Genomic DNA, 14,463 nt, shown 5'->3' on the forward strand with positions numbered 1-14,463 from the left:
GGATTACAGGCACGTGCCACCATGCCCAGCTAATTTTTTGTATTTTTAGTAGAGAGGGGGTTTCACCATGTTGACCAGGATGGTCTCGATCTCTTGACCTCGTGATCCACCCGCCTCGGCCTCCCAAAGTGCTGGGATTACAGGCGTGAGCCACTGCGCCCGGCCCTATAATTTGTTTCTTTTCTGCGATGCACATTCCTTTCATTTGGGTACTTGTACTCTGATGACCCCTAAATGTAGAGCTCTATCTGTGACCCCTTTCCTGGGCTCGACACAGATGCCCACCGGCCTGCTGGAGGGCTGCCCTGGAGTGTCTGGCTGTCATTTCAGATCTCAGTATCAAATGGAAGTCCTGATTATCCCTCTAGTCTTCTTTTTTTAACCTTTCCTTTCATGGTTCCCTCACAGGTGTTACCTCCACATAGTTATTCAATCTGGAATTCTCAGCTTTACTCTGACATCCTTCCTTTCTCTTGTTCCATTCCTGCCCCTGGTCCTGCTCGTTAGCAGGGCCCAGCGATGCCCACCACTGGAAGGGGTGCTCTTGTCTCCATCCCCACCGTCCTGTCCCTCTCATGCCATCTCAGCCCGTCTCTCTTGTCTCTAGGATTGGCACTCCGGCTTCCCCTTCATGGTGTTGAGAAACAGGGATTTTGTGGACAATGATTCCCTCTGCTTTTAGTCTCTGTGCTTCCCACAGCTCTTGGGATAGAATCCCAGACCTCGCAGCTCACGTGGCCCTGTGTGGCTGGCCCCGTCTGCCTCGCCAGCCTCATCTCTTTCCATCTTCCTTCTTGTTTATTGGGCTCTGGCCTCCGTGTTTCCAGTGCCCTTCCTGCCTCTTGGCCTTTGTGCTTGCTCCTGCTGCCTGTGGCCTTTTCTCCCAGCTCATACATGGCAGGCTTCAGAGAGACCTCTAGCCTCCCATCTGGGATGACTTTTCCTTTTCTGTCATGTCATAGTGCTTATGTTAACCTTTGTTGACTTTGTCTCCCCCATTTGATGGTAAACTGCTTAACAGCAGGAACCTTGTCTTTTTTTTTTTTTTTTGAAACAGTCTTATTCTGTTGCCCAGGCTAGAGTGCAATGGCGTGATCTAGGCTCACTGCAACCTCTGCTTCCCAGGTTCAAGCGAGTCTCCTGCCTCAGCCCACTGACTAGCTGGGACTATAGGCATGTGCCACCACGCCCAGCTACTTTTGTATTTTTAGTATAGGTGGGGTTTCTCCCTGTTGGTCAGGCTGGTCTCGAACTCCCGACCTCAGCTGATCTACCCACCTCAGCCTCTTAAAGTGTTGGGATTACAGGCATAAGCCACCACGCCCGGCTTGCTTCATACTGTTAGATGTGTTACAAAGTTTCATCATTGACAACAAGACTTTGCTTTTTTTGGCCACCTTTTTAATTTTAACTGACACCTTTGTGAGCAGTACAGATTTCTTTGAAATTACAAAATAACAAGAGGAATTTGGTAAATGATGAGCACTTTCCAAATTTGGTGAATACTCTTCTAGTAGTGTCTGGGGTATGTGTGGCATGTGTAGTGATACTTAAATGTTTCATTAAGTTTCTGTTCTTTGGGGCTTGTTTTAGGTTGCAAAGGAGTTTGGCTTCCAAAATAATGGCTTCTCAGTTTACATCAATAGAAACAAGACTGGAGAGATAACGGCCTCCTCCAACAAATCCCTCAACTTGCTAAAAATCAAGTAAGTGTCCTCTGAGGAGGAAGAAGCGAATGGGGGAAGATTAGACTCCCATGATCTGCCCAGGGTTGCCCAGTTTTATCCTCTCTCCTCTTCACGCCACTCATTATGGTCTTATTAACTGACCAGAATACATGCACCTGTATTGCTTGCCAGGGATTCAGTAATTATCCCGAATCTGCAGTTGCTATTGAGCAGATTTGATTGACTTTGCAGAATTCTGGAATTGGTGTCACTGAGGAGAAAGTTATTGTCTTGGTCTATGTACGGCATGGGGTGTACTGCATATTCAGCTGCTGGTCTGGAGTGAAAGACCTTGAATGCAGCTCTGTGCAAGGAAATCTCGTTTGCCTGCCTGCTTGGGTAGGAGGGCCGGCAGCACAGTGGCCCACTGCCACCCCTTAGAGCTGGTTATTCAGGATCTTCAGGACTCAGAAACCTCTTATCACAGCCTGGCTACTGCCTATTTTTGTAAAGTGTTATTGGAACAGAGCCAGGTCACGTTGTTCCTGCTGGTTTTCACGTTACAAGGGCAGAGTTGAGTAGTTGTAATAGACCGTGAGGCCTGCAGAGCTGAAAGTATTGACTATTTGGCCCTTTACGGTACAAGCATGCTGGCTCCCATCTAAACCGTCTGGGCACTTGCTCACATATCCCTCAGATCAGTTCAGTCCTTAAGGGGCAAGCAGTCAGTTTTCCTCCTGACGCTGCAGGCAGTGTGTGCTGTGCCCACTGGCTCAGTGCTGGGCCTGGAACCTGCTGGCAGTTGGCTGTGAGCCTGTTTACCAGCCAGAAAGATAGGCTGTTTTGCACTTTGGTGACTTTTAGCTTCACATATCAATATATCTAGGGAAACAATATGCAGTTGTATGTAGCATTCATTGATTTGTTCTTCAGCAGAGAGTTACTGGGCACCTATTGTTTGCCTACCCCTGTGATAAGGTGAAACAAAACCTCTTGATGTCATTTCCAGAATGACCCTGGTTCATCCTTCCTTGGAGCTTGTGAAGGGTTTTGCATCTTGATAATTCCTTTCTTTCTTTTCTTAAGACAGAATCTCGCCCTGTCACCCAGGCTGGAGTGTAGTGGTGCGATCATAGCTCACTACAGACTTGGCTATCTGGGTTCAAGTGATCCTCCTGCCTCAGCCTCCCGAGTAGCTGGGACTGCAGGCACATTTTTCACTTTTAAATATTCTATTTGATTCCTTTTCAAATCTGACTGGTAATTTTTTTGAAAAAGTTTAAATCTAGAACGCATAACCATATTTAAAAATAAAGAGAATGACTGTGAGTGCACACGTTCAGTCCCAGCCAGAGGAATTCTCTGCTCATGACCAGGCTTGTGTCCCACTGCGCCTGCCCTCCTTCCTTCTCTCCCGTTGCTTGACCTTTTTTTCTCCCTCCCCTTTTTAGTTATTAAACAAAATGTGTACTGAACACCTCAGAACAGTGTGTGTCTTGATGGATGAACCTCATGTGTCACCATTGCAAGCACCTGGCAGGTCCAGGGATAAGGCATTGGCAGCCACCCCAGAAGCTTCTCCCTAACAGTTCCCTCTGTACTGGCTTCTGTAATAATCACGGGTTTGCATTTCTTTATTCTTTCATTGCTTGAGTGTCTATCCTTACACACTGCCAGTTAGTCTTGGTCTTTTTGTTTTGCCATCTTAGCCAGGATGGTCTCTGTCTCAATCTCCTGATCTTGTGATCTGCCCTCCTCGGCCTCCCAAAGTGCTGGGATTATAGGCAGTTAGTATTGCTTTTTTTTTTTTGAGATGGAGTCTCGCTCTGTAGCCCAGACTGGAGTGCAGTGTCGTGACTTCGGCTCACTGCAACCTCCCCCTCCCTGGTCCCGGTTCAAGCAATTCTCCTACCTCAGCCTGCCAAGTAGATGGGATTACAGGTGCGAGCCACCATGCCCAGCTAATTTTTGTATTTTGGTAGAGATGGGGTTTCACCATGTTGGCCAGTCTGGTCTTGAACTCCTGACGTCGTGATCCGCCTGTCTCGTCCTCCCAAAGTGCCAGGATTACAGGTGTGAGTCACCGAGCCCAGCCAGTCTTGCTTTTTAAGGAAATTTATGTCTTACATCTTTTAGTTTCCACATTGTTTTCTGTTTCTTAAAATTTGTTGAGGAACCCGGTCCATTGAACTGTAGGGTTTCCCATCTCTGGGATCTTGCTGATTTCATGTTTGCAGGACCCTTTAGCGTGACCCTCTGTGTCCTGTATTTCCTGCTGATCCAAAGTGGGATGCAGAGGCCTGAAAGACTCAGGCCAGTCCCTCAGCAGGACCCTGGGGTGCTGTGTACCCACCTCTCCTTTTTTTTTTTTAGGCAGAATCTCACTCTGTTGCCTGGCTGGAGTGCAGTGGCACGATCTCAGCTCACTGTAGCCTCTGCCTCCTGGATTCAAGCGATTCCCCTGCCTTAGCCTCCTAAGTAGCTGGGATTACAGGTGCCCACCACTGCACCCAGGTAATTTTTATATTTTTAGTAGAGACGGGGTTTCACCATGTTGGCCAGGCTGGTCTCAATCTCTTGACCTCAAGTGATCCACCTGCCTTAGCCTCCCAAAGTGCTGGCATTACAGGTGTGAGCCTGTGTCCGCACCCCGCCACTCTTTTGTTTTTTAGAGACAGGGTCTTTGTCGAACTGCTGTGAGCTGTGATTGTGCTCACCACTGCACTGCACCTGGGCAACAGAGCAAGACCTTGTCTCAAAAGTATATGCATAAATAAATAGTCTGATTCCTGCCCCCCGCAAACCTGACTGTTGGCTTCAAGTGCTCACAGGGGCCATGTTGCTCCTGGTTTCTTCTCTGCTGTCACAGTGGCCCACCGGCCTCCAGTGAAGCCTGCTGGGTGGCTGAGGGCTCCCCCCCGGGCTGTGAGACATGGGGGCCTACCTCTTGGTCTCTTGATAGTTGGCGTCTGTCTGTCCCGCTTGTGCCCCTGCCCCCTGCATTGCTGTTGATGCATCAGTGGGACTTGGCACGTGGTCTGTCTGTCTGCAGGAGGGAGATTTGGGGGGAGCCTCTGACTTTGGTGCTTGCCACCTCCACGTCCTAGAATCCTGCCTGGTCATTTTGGATAGCCTCTGTCACTCACAGTCATCTTCCATTCCATTGTTCATTTTACATCCCATCTAGAAGTTGGTATTCTGTCTCAGCTTCCATGCCTGAGTCCTTGGCAGTCTAACTCTGTTAATTATGTCTCTGCCCACTCTTGCTTGCATGGTAGTGTTTTACTCTTCTACATTTCTTTTTTGGTCCTTATGACAGGTTATGTTTGACCAAACTTGGTCTTGAGGAATCCCAGAGGATCCAGATTTAGCAGCTTTTCTACAGAGAAGGTTTGCATTTGCTTTTGTTAGCACAGCGGGGTGCAATGGACCTACAGCTCCTTTGAGTTAATTTCTGTCTTTGGGCTTTCTGAACCAAATGGCTTCTTCCCTGGTTCTGTCCCGGGTGCATGGCACAGCAGGCCTTTAGGTACAGGGTCTCAGAGGTGACTTTTTGGTTTATTTTGCTATGCACTGGATAGAGGCAGATGGGATTCCTCCTTGGTTCCTATTTTCAGCTGGTGGGTTTTTCACAACTATTCAGGCATCCTTCAGTTTATGTGGGAGTTTCAGACTCAGCCCCCTCACTCTGGGCAGGGAGGCTCAAGTCTTTTGTCTCCCAGTGCCCGGCAAACCTCTGTAGGCCCAAAGCTGTGAGTGAATTCCTGATAGTGGCCTTGGCCCCACCAGCAGCTCTCATGTCTGTGTTGCTGGCTGCTGTCTGGGTTTGTCCCCTGGGGATTTCCTCCACTTTATTTAGAGCTCAGCAATTGATTTTGCAGTATATTTGTTAAAATTGATCTAGTGTCTAAGTCAAGTTTTTATGTTAGTAGTTAGAGGGTGTTTAGGAATATCTAATCTGTTGTTACAAACAGATGTCTCAGGCCCAGCACTGTGGCTCACGCCTCTAATCCCAGCACTTTGGGAGGCTGACACCGGTGAATCATGATGTCAGGAGATTGAGGCCATCCTGGCTAACTTGGTGAAAACTCATCTCTACTAAAAATACAAAAGATTAGCCAGGTGTGGTGGCACGCACATGTAGTCCCAGCTATTCGGGAGGCTGAAGTAGGAGAATCGCTTGAACCCTGGAGGTGGAGGTTGCAGTGAGCCAAGATAGCGCCACTGCATTCCAGCCTGGGTAACAGAGGGAGACTCCATCCTCCAAAAAAGAAACAGATGTCTCAGCTGGACACTAGCTCATGCCTATAATCCTAGCATTTTGGAAGGCCAAGGGGGGTGGTTCACCTGAGGTCAGGAGTTCCAGACCTTTTTGGAAAGTATGTCAGTGGCTTCAGAGACAAACAGAAACCCTTAAGTCTGACAAGGCACTCCTGGGAGTTTGCCTTTAGAAGAAAAATTGCAGGGACGTCTGTCCGTGGGTGTTTTTGGGTGGTGTTGATGGTGGCAGAAACTGGCAGACGGTGTGGATACTCCTCAGTGTGAGAGTGGCTGAGGGAGGGGTTAGGCAGCCTCACCGGGAATGTGTAGCCACTGTCATAGCAATTAGATGTGGACCCCTTCTCTTTGGAGGATTTTATGAGGGGTTGTTGAAGGAGAAAAGTATGTCTACAGTAATCTCACTTTTTTTTTTTCTCACCTTCTCCTCCTATCCCACTTTTTAAAAGCAGAGATAGTTGCCATGCATGTCTGTGCTTATGTGTGTATGTGAGCGCCGAGGAAGTAGTGACAGTTCCATGTGTGTGTGTGCTTACGTGTGTATGTGAAGCAGTGGCGATGCCTGTGACAATCATGTGCAGTGCTGGGAGAGGAGGAGCCTCCTGGAGGGCAGAAGAATGCCTGAGGGAGGCAGGGCCCAAGCAGAGGGTGAGACTGGGAGGAGAGGGAAGCTTCCCAGTAAGGTAAAATTGTAACAGAAATTAAATTCCTGAGAACCTGTATACTCATTTTTATAATGCCAAGAAACATAGGGGAGATGTTAGAAGAGAATTCTGGTCTTAAAATTAGAAACCGTGGCCAGGCATGGTGACTCACGCCTATAATCCAGCACTTTGGGAGGCTGAGCGGCAGGCAGATCACCTGAGGTCAGGAGTTTGAGACCAGCCTGACCAATATGGAGAAACCCCGTCTCTACTAAAAATACAAAAATTAGCTGGGCGTGGTGCTCATGCCTGTAATCCTAGCTACTCTGGAGGCTAAGGCAGGAGAATTGCTTGAACCCAGGAGGCGGAGGTTGTGGTGAGCTGAGATTGTACCAAGCCAAGATTGCACCATTGTACTCCAGTCTGGGCAACAAGAGTGAAATTCCACCTCAAAAAAAAAAAAAAAAAAAATTAGAAACCTCATTATTTAGGCCTACAGGGGTGGTTGGCATTTGCTTTATGCAGATGTCCAAGCGGGTCTTCCATGGAGCTCAGGTGGTAAGGGAAGGCATCGGCCTGTGTTTGTCATTTGAACAGGCATGGCGATTTGTTGTTCCTGTTTCCCTCGAGCCTTGCTGGGCCCTCATCTGAAATGGAGACGTCAGTTCCACCGGGCTTCAAGGGCTTTGGCGCTCCCAACGTGGTGGAAGATGAGATTGATCAGTACCTCAGCAAACAGGATGGGAAGATATACAGAAGCCGAGACCCACAGCTGTAAGTGATCCGTGGGATTCCAGGGTCCCACATGTGGTGATCTTAATGAGTGAATAAAGGGAAATATGTATAATATGTCCCGTTTTAATAAGTATCTTATAAAGAAGTGTAACTGTTTTTTACTATCTTCAGATTAAATTTCACTTCAAGTTATCTTCTTAGCTTTTTATCAGGTTTTTTTTTTTTTTTTTTTTTTTAGCATCTTATCAGTTTGAACCTCGAAATATGTTCCACATAAAAAGTTTTGAAGCATTTGGGTGCTAAGAGACTGGAAAGGTATCCAGGGAGGTGGGGGTCTTTACTGTGGTCTTTACTGTGATGCCCCCTGGGGATTCTGACTCCCGTGCAGAGTGGGGCTTAGTCAGCAGCCTCGGGGGATGGAGGAGGGAAGGGGGATTGGTTGTGTGTGCACCTGTGTGAGGCACTTGATGTGTCTCTCATTTCTCAGCAGTTGGATGGTTTTGGCCTGACACGCTAGTATGTGCTCTCCATCCCTGCAGCGAGCATTTTACTTGTAGAAGATGCTGTGCCTTGGAATATTCCCTCCTTACCTGGGGCTATGTGAAGTGCCTATACATATGTAAATTGTTTATTTTAGATTTTTTGCAGTTCCTTTTAAAGAAACCAGTGAGAAGGGTCTGAGTTTACACTTAGCCGCGTGAAATTATCTGAGCGAAGGTTGTCTCTGCAGTGGAGTCTTTTTAAAAATGCATCACTCTGTAGATGTGACGGGGTGCTGACATTGAGATACTGGGATTCCAAATGCTGCATTAGCAACTTTATGTCTTCAATCAGAGAGCCATAAATGGCGCTCAGCTGCCATTGGCATGGAGCCACTTTGTAGCCATAGCCATTAGCCGGCATACCTCTTCCATTTGTGTTTCCTCCCAGCGGCCCGGCGCTGGCTTGCTTGCATGATTTATGTCTCCGTTGCTTCATTAGCAGCTTTTGAGAGTGGGTACCTGCCTGCATGTATGCATAAGAATTCTGACCAATCATCGGTTAGAGCCTGCATATTAGGAAATGCAGAGAGGTGATCTCTGTTCCGAAACACAGAGCTTGCACGCATCTAAGAATTCTGACCCCATTTAGAAAGGGACCTGATTGAGTCCCAGAGGGACTGCCACCTGCGTTCTCACCAACCCACCGCTGCCCTCATAAACTAGCAGATCTCTCCTTCAGGCTGTGCGTGTTGTGCTCCCAAGGTTTCTGTGACCGAAAATGTCAGAAACTCATGGGACGAGGTTTTTGTTGTTGTTCTCTTCCAAAATGCACACGAAGTAGGTATTTTCCAAACTTGGGTAATTTATGCACCACTCTCAGGCCCTTTGCCATGTTCCCAAGCCAGCTTTGTTATTATTTGTTTAACACTTTTATTTAAATTGACTTGGCCAGGTATAGTGGCTCATACCTGTAATCCCACCTGGATTTGGGAGGGTGAAGCAGGTGGATCACCTGAGGTCGTCAGGAGTTTGAGACCAGTCTGACCAATATGGTGAAACTCCGTTGCCACTAAAAACACAAAAATTACCTGGGCGTGGTGGCATGTGCCTGTAATCCCAGTTACTTGGGAGGCTGAGACAGAAGAATCAATTGAACCTGGGAGGCGGAGGTTGCAGTGAGCTGAGATCGCGCCATTGCACTCCAGCCTGGGTGACAGAGCGAAACTCAAATCTCAAAAAACAAAAACAATATTTATTTTAGTTATTTATTTGAGAGGCCACCTCAGCCTCGCAAAGTGTTGGGATTAGAGTCAGCATGAGCCACTGCCTTCGGCCAAAAAACTGCTTAAATTGAGTTTGAGTTCATTGACTTTTATCTTTCCTTTGTGTCATTTTAAGCAGTCGATGCCCATGAAGTCACAGGTTTGATGTGTGGGTCAGTTTTTTCTAATTCATATCAAAATAAGTAGTATATTGCTGGGCGTGGTGGTACACACCTGGAGTCACAGCTACTTGGGAAGTGGAGGCAGGAGGAGTGCTTGAGCCCAGGAGGTCAAGGCTGCAGTGAGCCATGACATCACTGCACTTCAGCCTGGGTGACAGAGTGAGAGCCCGTCTAAACACAACAAAACAATTAAAATATACATGTTCATCCATGTGGCATGTGGAATATAACTCCACGTGAGCAGGGAAACAGTCTGTTAATGCAGGACGCCCATATGGGATGATGGCAGCGGAACATAGATGTCCTCACCGCTCTGTCTTTCTTCTGTCTTGTGCTCTCCTCAGATGCCGCCATGGCCCTTTGGGGAAATGTGTGCACTGCGTCCCTCTTGAGGTGAGAGTCTCTGTGGAGTAAGTTCTGGCTGGGGTGTGGGGCTGCGGGTGGACAGCTGTCTAAGTACTTTCCCTAAGTCCATGCACTTGGTTGTCCTGGTTCAAAGAACTTACGTATTTATTGCCCTGGGCCTCATAGTCCCTCTAGTGCAGGCTGCACACAGGATGAGCCTTTATTTATGGTAGTGACCTTCTCTCTGGGTTATGAATGGCTGAAGCATTTGTGTGGCTGTGATGAAGGGGCAGCATTTACAGCGGGCTCCCTGGACAATCGTTTTCAGATCTGACACAAAGCTGAGCCTGTTGGCTTCCGTGCTTATCATTGTTTTGATTTACTTTGCCTTGAATTTCGCATTTCTTCTACCGGTTTGTCCTGGTAAGATTGAGAGTTACCATAATAATGCTGACTGGAACTGTTAATGCTGGATTTACAGCAGCAAGGCCAACCTGATTTTCTTCTTGAGGCATCTCTTGCCTCATCTTTTGGCATTTCTTTTTGCAAACTTTTCCTGAAACCCATTTGACTTAGAATGTTTTGTGTTCAATAGGGATTCATTTTAATCTTGAAAAGATAATTGCCACACAAAGAAAAACTTGCCTCTGGTCATATGCAGTGGTTCATGCCTGTAGTCCCAACACTTTAGGAGGCCAAGGTGAGAGGATTGCTTGAGGTTAGGAGTTCAGGGAGCTTAGGAGTTGTTTAGCCTAGGCAACTGGTTTTTTGTATACCCTGTCTCTACAAAAATTTTAAAACATTAGCTGGGTGTGGTGGTTCATGCCTGTAGTCCCAGCTACTTGGGAGGCTGAGGCAAGATAATATAATCACTTGAGGCTGGGAGGTTGAGGCTGCAGTGAGCTATGATTGCTCCACTGCACTCCAGCCTGGGCAACAGAGTGAGCCCCATCTCTAAAAAATGAAATTAATTAAGAAAAAAGGAAGAAGAACATAGTTGTGACCTAGAGTGTTAAGGGAGACCCCAGTACCTGCTTTTGCTGTGGGCCTCGACTTGCCGGGGCCGTGCTGCCTGGCCTGCCTGCACGGCGGAGTCTCTGTGCCTGCAGCGCCCGGCAGGTATGGGACTGCACTCGCTTACTCTGTGTTTTGGCAGCCATTCGATGAGGACTATCTAAACCATCTCGAGCCTCCGGTGAAGCACATGTCCTTCCATGCCTACATCCGGAAGCTGACTGGAGGGGCTGACAAGTAAGCAACTTGCTGTAACCTGGTTGTGTGTAAATCCTTTTTTGTGTGTCTGGCAGTTGTTGCTTATAGCCACTGAACGTGTGAATGAGAGAAGTAAAGACGAGAAGGGGCCACACGCCTTTGAATTTGTGAATGTTACCCTGGTTCTATTTTTATTTATTTATTTTTTATGTACATATGTATGTTTTTAAGAAATGGGCTCACTGTGTTGCCCAGGCTGATCTTGAACTCCTTGGCTCAAGTGATTCTCCTGCCTTGGTTTCACAAAGTGCTGGATTACAGGCATGAGCCACCTTACCTGGCCGACCTGGTTCTAGAAGTGAGCTAGCTAGGCAGCCACTACGGGTGCCTGGCTGCAGGTCCACAGTGACGTGTTGGACAGAGGCTGTCCCCTTGCATGCTGCCCCGGGAGGTTAGCATCTGTGATGGTGGCCTTCTGTATCTGCAGTTTGAGCTCATTCTCTGCTTTTCAGAGAAACAACTATGCTGTGAAAATCCCAGCTCCCCCATTTTAGCCCCTGCCAACCCTTTCCCTAGAGCCCGGCCTCTGAGTCAGCCTGGTTTTCAGCCACAGCAGAGGCTGCAGCCACTCGTCCTCATGGTACCACGGTAGTTGCCCACAGGCTCAGCCAGGTAGGCACAGGTGGTAACAGTGACCAGAAAGGGGTGAACTGAGCATTTTGATTTCATTTAAGGCATGCCAAGCACTTGTCTGTACGGCCTTCTGTTGGCTGTCCATACACCCTACCAGAAAGTAACAGCCTTCAGCTATTATTTTATAATTCTTGTCATGCGACAAGAGATGGTGGCTGAACTGAAGTCAGCAACATTTTGTGAAGAATGTCATATTCGCCTGATTGTAGCTTTACTCTGACAGCCTGCTGACATCGTTAGACCAGGAGAAAAAACCTACTAGAAATCCGCTCTTGCTTGTCAGTGGGAAAGCCATGGGACTCTCTGGACTACGGGGTGGGTGGGGATTGATTGTAGTGAAAGCAACTTGGTCAGCCTTTCGTCATTCTAGGTCAAGGAACACAGTCTCTAGTGGGGGTGTGTTTGTGGCCACCGTTAACTTGCAGATTTAGTGATGAGTCATTACTTCCTAGATGCTATGATTCCAAAAATGGCTCACCACAAAAAAATGATAAGTGTGTGACGACTTAATGCGTATGTTAGTTAGCTCAGTGTAGCCATTCCACAGTGTGGACATGTTTCAAAATACCATTTTGTACACTATAAGTATATAATTTTTATTTGAGAAACAAAACCTCAAGTCCACCTTAAAGATACAGATTTTTTTTTTTTTTTTTGTCAATTATATTTCAATGAAGCTGGAAAGAAAGAAAGTTCAGAGTAGGATCCAGGACTTTCTCATTGACAGTCTTTAACAGTAGTTTTTATTTTCGCCTAAAGCAGAGTGAAAATGCCTTAATTATATATCTTAATCAGATTTTTGCCATGAATAAGAATTTTTTACAAATATGTAAGTACTTGACTAATATCAAAGTTTCTGATAAATTATGTACGAGCCTCATGTCCTCTGAGTGGCATAGGTGAGATCAATAGATACCCCGCAACATTCTTGCAAACTTCTGTGGATGCTAGTGATAGATGGTAAAAACAAAAATACTACAGTTTGGTAGGAAAATAGTTGCTTATTTCTGTGTAGCTTAAGTATGTGGGACCGAAGCTAGAAATTTGAATGTGCTGGAACTACAGGTGGAGCTTCTGGTAGAATTATTTCTAGCACGTCTTCTTTGCTGCCTGCCACATGGTTAGCTCCTGAGAGGCTACTGAGGAGGTGTAAGATATTTACCTGTCGTTTCCAGCCTCTTGCTCACCTTTTCACCAATGCAATGTTTAATTACATTGCTTCTCTTCTCTTTAGGGGAAAATTTGTTGCCCTGGAGAACATCAGCTGCAAGATTAAGTCTGGATGCGAGGGGCACCTCCCATGGCCGAACGGCATCTGCACCAAGTGCCAGCCGAGCGCCATCACGCTCAACAGACAGGTGAGATCTTCCCTGCCTGTCTAGATTTGTTTTCATGGCTGAGAAATGGATATTTCCAGAAGAGCCCACTGGAGTGGAATGCCACTGGCACAGGGTGTTACGTGTGGTGGTTTTCAGTATGTTGGATGAATTGAATGACCCTTTTGTGGAAGTGGTACACTGAAGACGTCATTTTTAAGACTGCGTGCTCCTGGAGGTGTGGAGTGCGAGCCCTCAGTTCTCTGTTTTGCTGGCTCATGTGGAGGCAGAATGTTGCTGGTGATTATTTAACATCCTCAGTGGTTGTGAGGAAACTGGCTCTGAAGGTTGGTAAAGGGGCTGTCCTTGGACGAGCTGAGAGCACCTGTCCAGGTTGGCTTAAGGATAAAACGTGGCTCAGGAAGAAGGGGCTGATCCAGCCTTTCTGGAGGTTTGCTCACCTTGTTCTGCCTCTGAGAGTGGCCTGCCTCGCCTTCCTGCTGCCTCTGTGCCCTTAGAGAAAATGGCTCTTTAGAGAGAATTCCATGGCCTCCTTGACTTTTTTTGGAAACCTCACTTTCTCCATTCCTTTTTGTCTTCTTGGAAACTACTTTATTTTGGCTGAGTATGGTGGCTCACACCTGTAATCCCAGCACTTTGGGAGGCTGAGGCAGGCTGATCATCTGAGGTCAGGAGTTCCAGATCAGCCTGGCTAATATGGTGAAACCCCACCTCCACTAAAAATACAAAAATTAGCTGGGCGTGGTGGTGGGCACCTGTGGTCCCATTGCTCAGGAGGCTAAGGCAGGAGAATCACTTGAACCTGGGAGGCAGAGGTTGCAGTGAGCCCAGATCACACCACTGCACTTCAGCCTGGGTGACAGAGTGAGACTTCATCTGAAAAAAAAAAAAAAAGGAAAACTTTGTTTTTTGCCCTTGAGACTGTGAAAACCTGTATTTTAGCTTAAATCACAGTGGAATTATTTTGAATTTGTTGATGGATGAAATCTATCTCCACCCTCCTATACCCCACCCTGCCCCCTGGAGTCTGAAGTGGTCTAAAGAGCAGAGCTTTTTTTGAGACAGAGTCTCACTGTGTAGCCCAGGCTGGATTGCAGTGGTGCAGTCTAGGCTCACTGCAACCTTAGCCTCCCAGGTTCAAGCGATTCCCCTGCCTCAGCCTCCTGAGTAGCTGGGATTGCAGGCATGAGCCATCATGCCTGGCTAATTTTTGTATTCTTAGTAGAGACAGGGTTTCACCATGTTGACCAGGCTGGTCTCGAACTTCTGGCTCAAGACATCTGCCAGCCTCAGCCTCCCAGAGTGGCGGGTTTACAGGCGTGAGCCACTGTGCCTGACTGGTTTTTTTTGTAAGTAATGTTTATTGGCCGGGCGCAGTGGCTCATGTCTTCTGTAAACCCAGCACTTTGGGAGGCCGAGGCGGGAGGATCGCCTGAAGTCAGGAGCTCTAGAACAGCCTGGCCAACATGGAGAAACCCCTGTCTCTACTAAAAATACAAAAATATTAGCCAGGCATGGTGGTAGGTGCCTTTAATTCCAGATACTGGGGAGGCTGAGGAAGGAGAATCACTTGAACCCAGTAGGCAGAGTTTGCAGTGAGCTGACACCACCGGACTGTCTCAAAAA

At 47.3% G+C, this 14,463-nt stretch overlaps 1 protein-coding gene across 2 annotated transcripts in view; it reads left to right on the plus strand.

The window, feature by feature from the left end:
- The window catches only part of NPLOC4 (NPL4 homolog, ubiquitin recognition factor), a 76,636-nt gene that overhangs the window by 9,178 nt on the left and 52,995 nt on the right, over window positions 1–14,463 (plus strand). The window contains exons 3-7 of one of the 2 annotated variants that reach the window (XM_017524869.2): window positions 1,594–1,706; window positions 7,187–7,363; window positions 9,595–9,643; window positions 10,752–10,846; window positions 12,735–12,858. In XM_017524869.2, coding sequence (XP_017380358.1) covers window positions 1,594–1,706; window positions 7,187–7,363; window positions 9,595–9,643; window positions 10,752–10,846; window positions 12,735–12,858 — 558 coding nt within the window. The remainder of the gene's footprint in view (window positions 1–1,593; window positions 1,707–7,186; window positions 7,364–9,594; window positions 9,644–10,751; window positions 10,847–12,734; window positions 12,859–14,463) is intronic. The other variant, XM_037737187.1, reaches the window with a different exon arrangement.

This window comes from Cebus imitator, unplaced genomic scaffold (genome assembly GCF_001604975.1).
Source record: "Cebus imitator isolate Cc_AM_T3 unplaced genomic scaffold, Cebus_imitator-1.0 Scaffold36, whole genome shotgun sequence".
In the NCBI taxonomy this organism is placed as follows: domain Eukaryota; kingdom Metazoa; phylum Chordata; class Mammalia; order Primates; family Cebidae; genus Cebus; species Cebus imitator.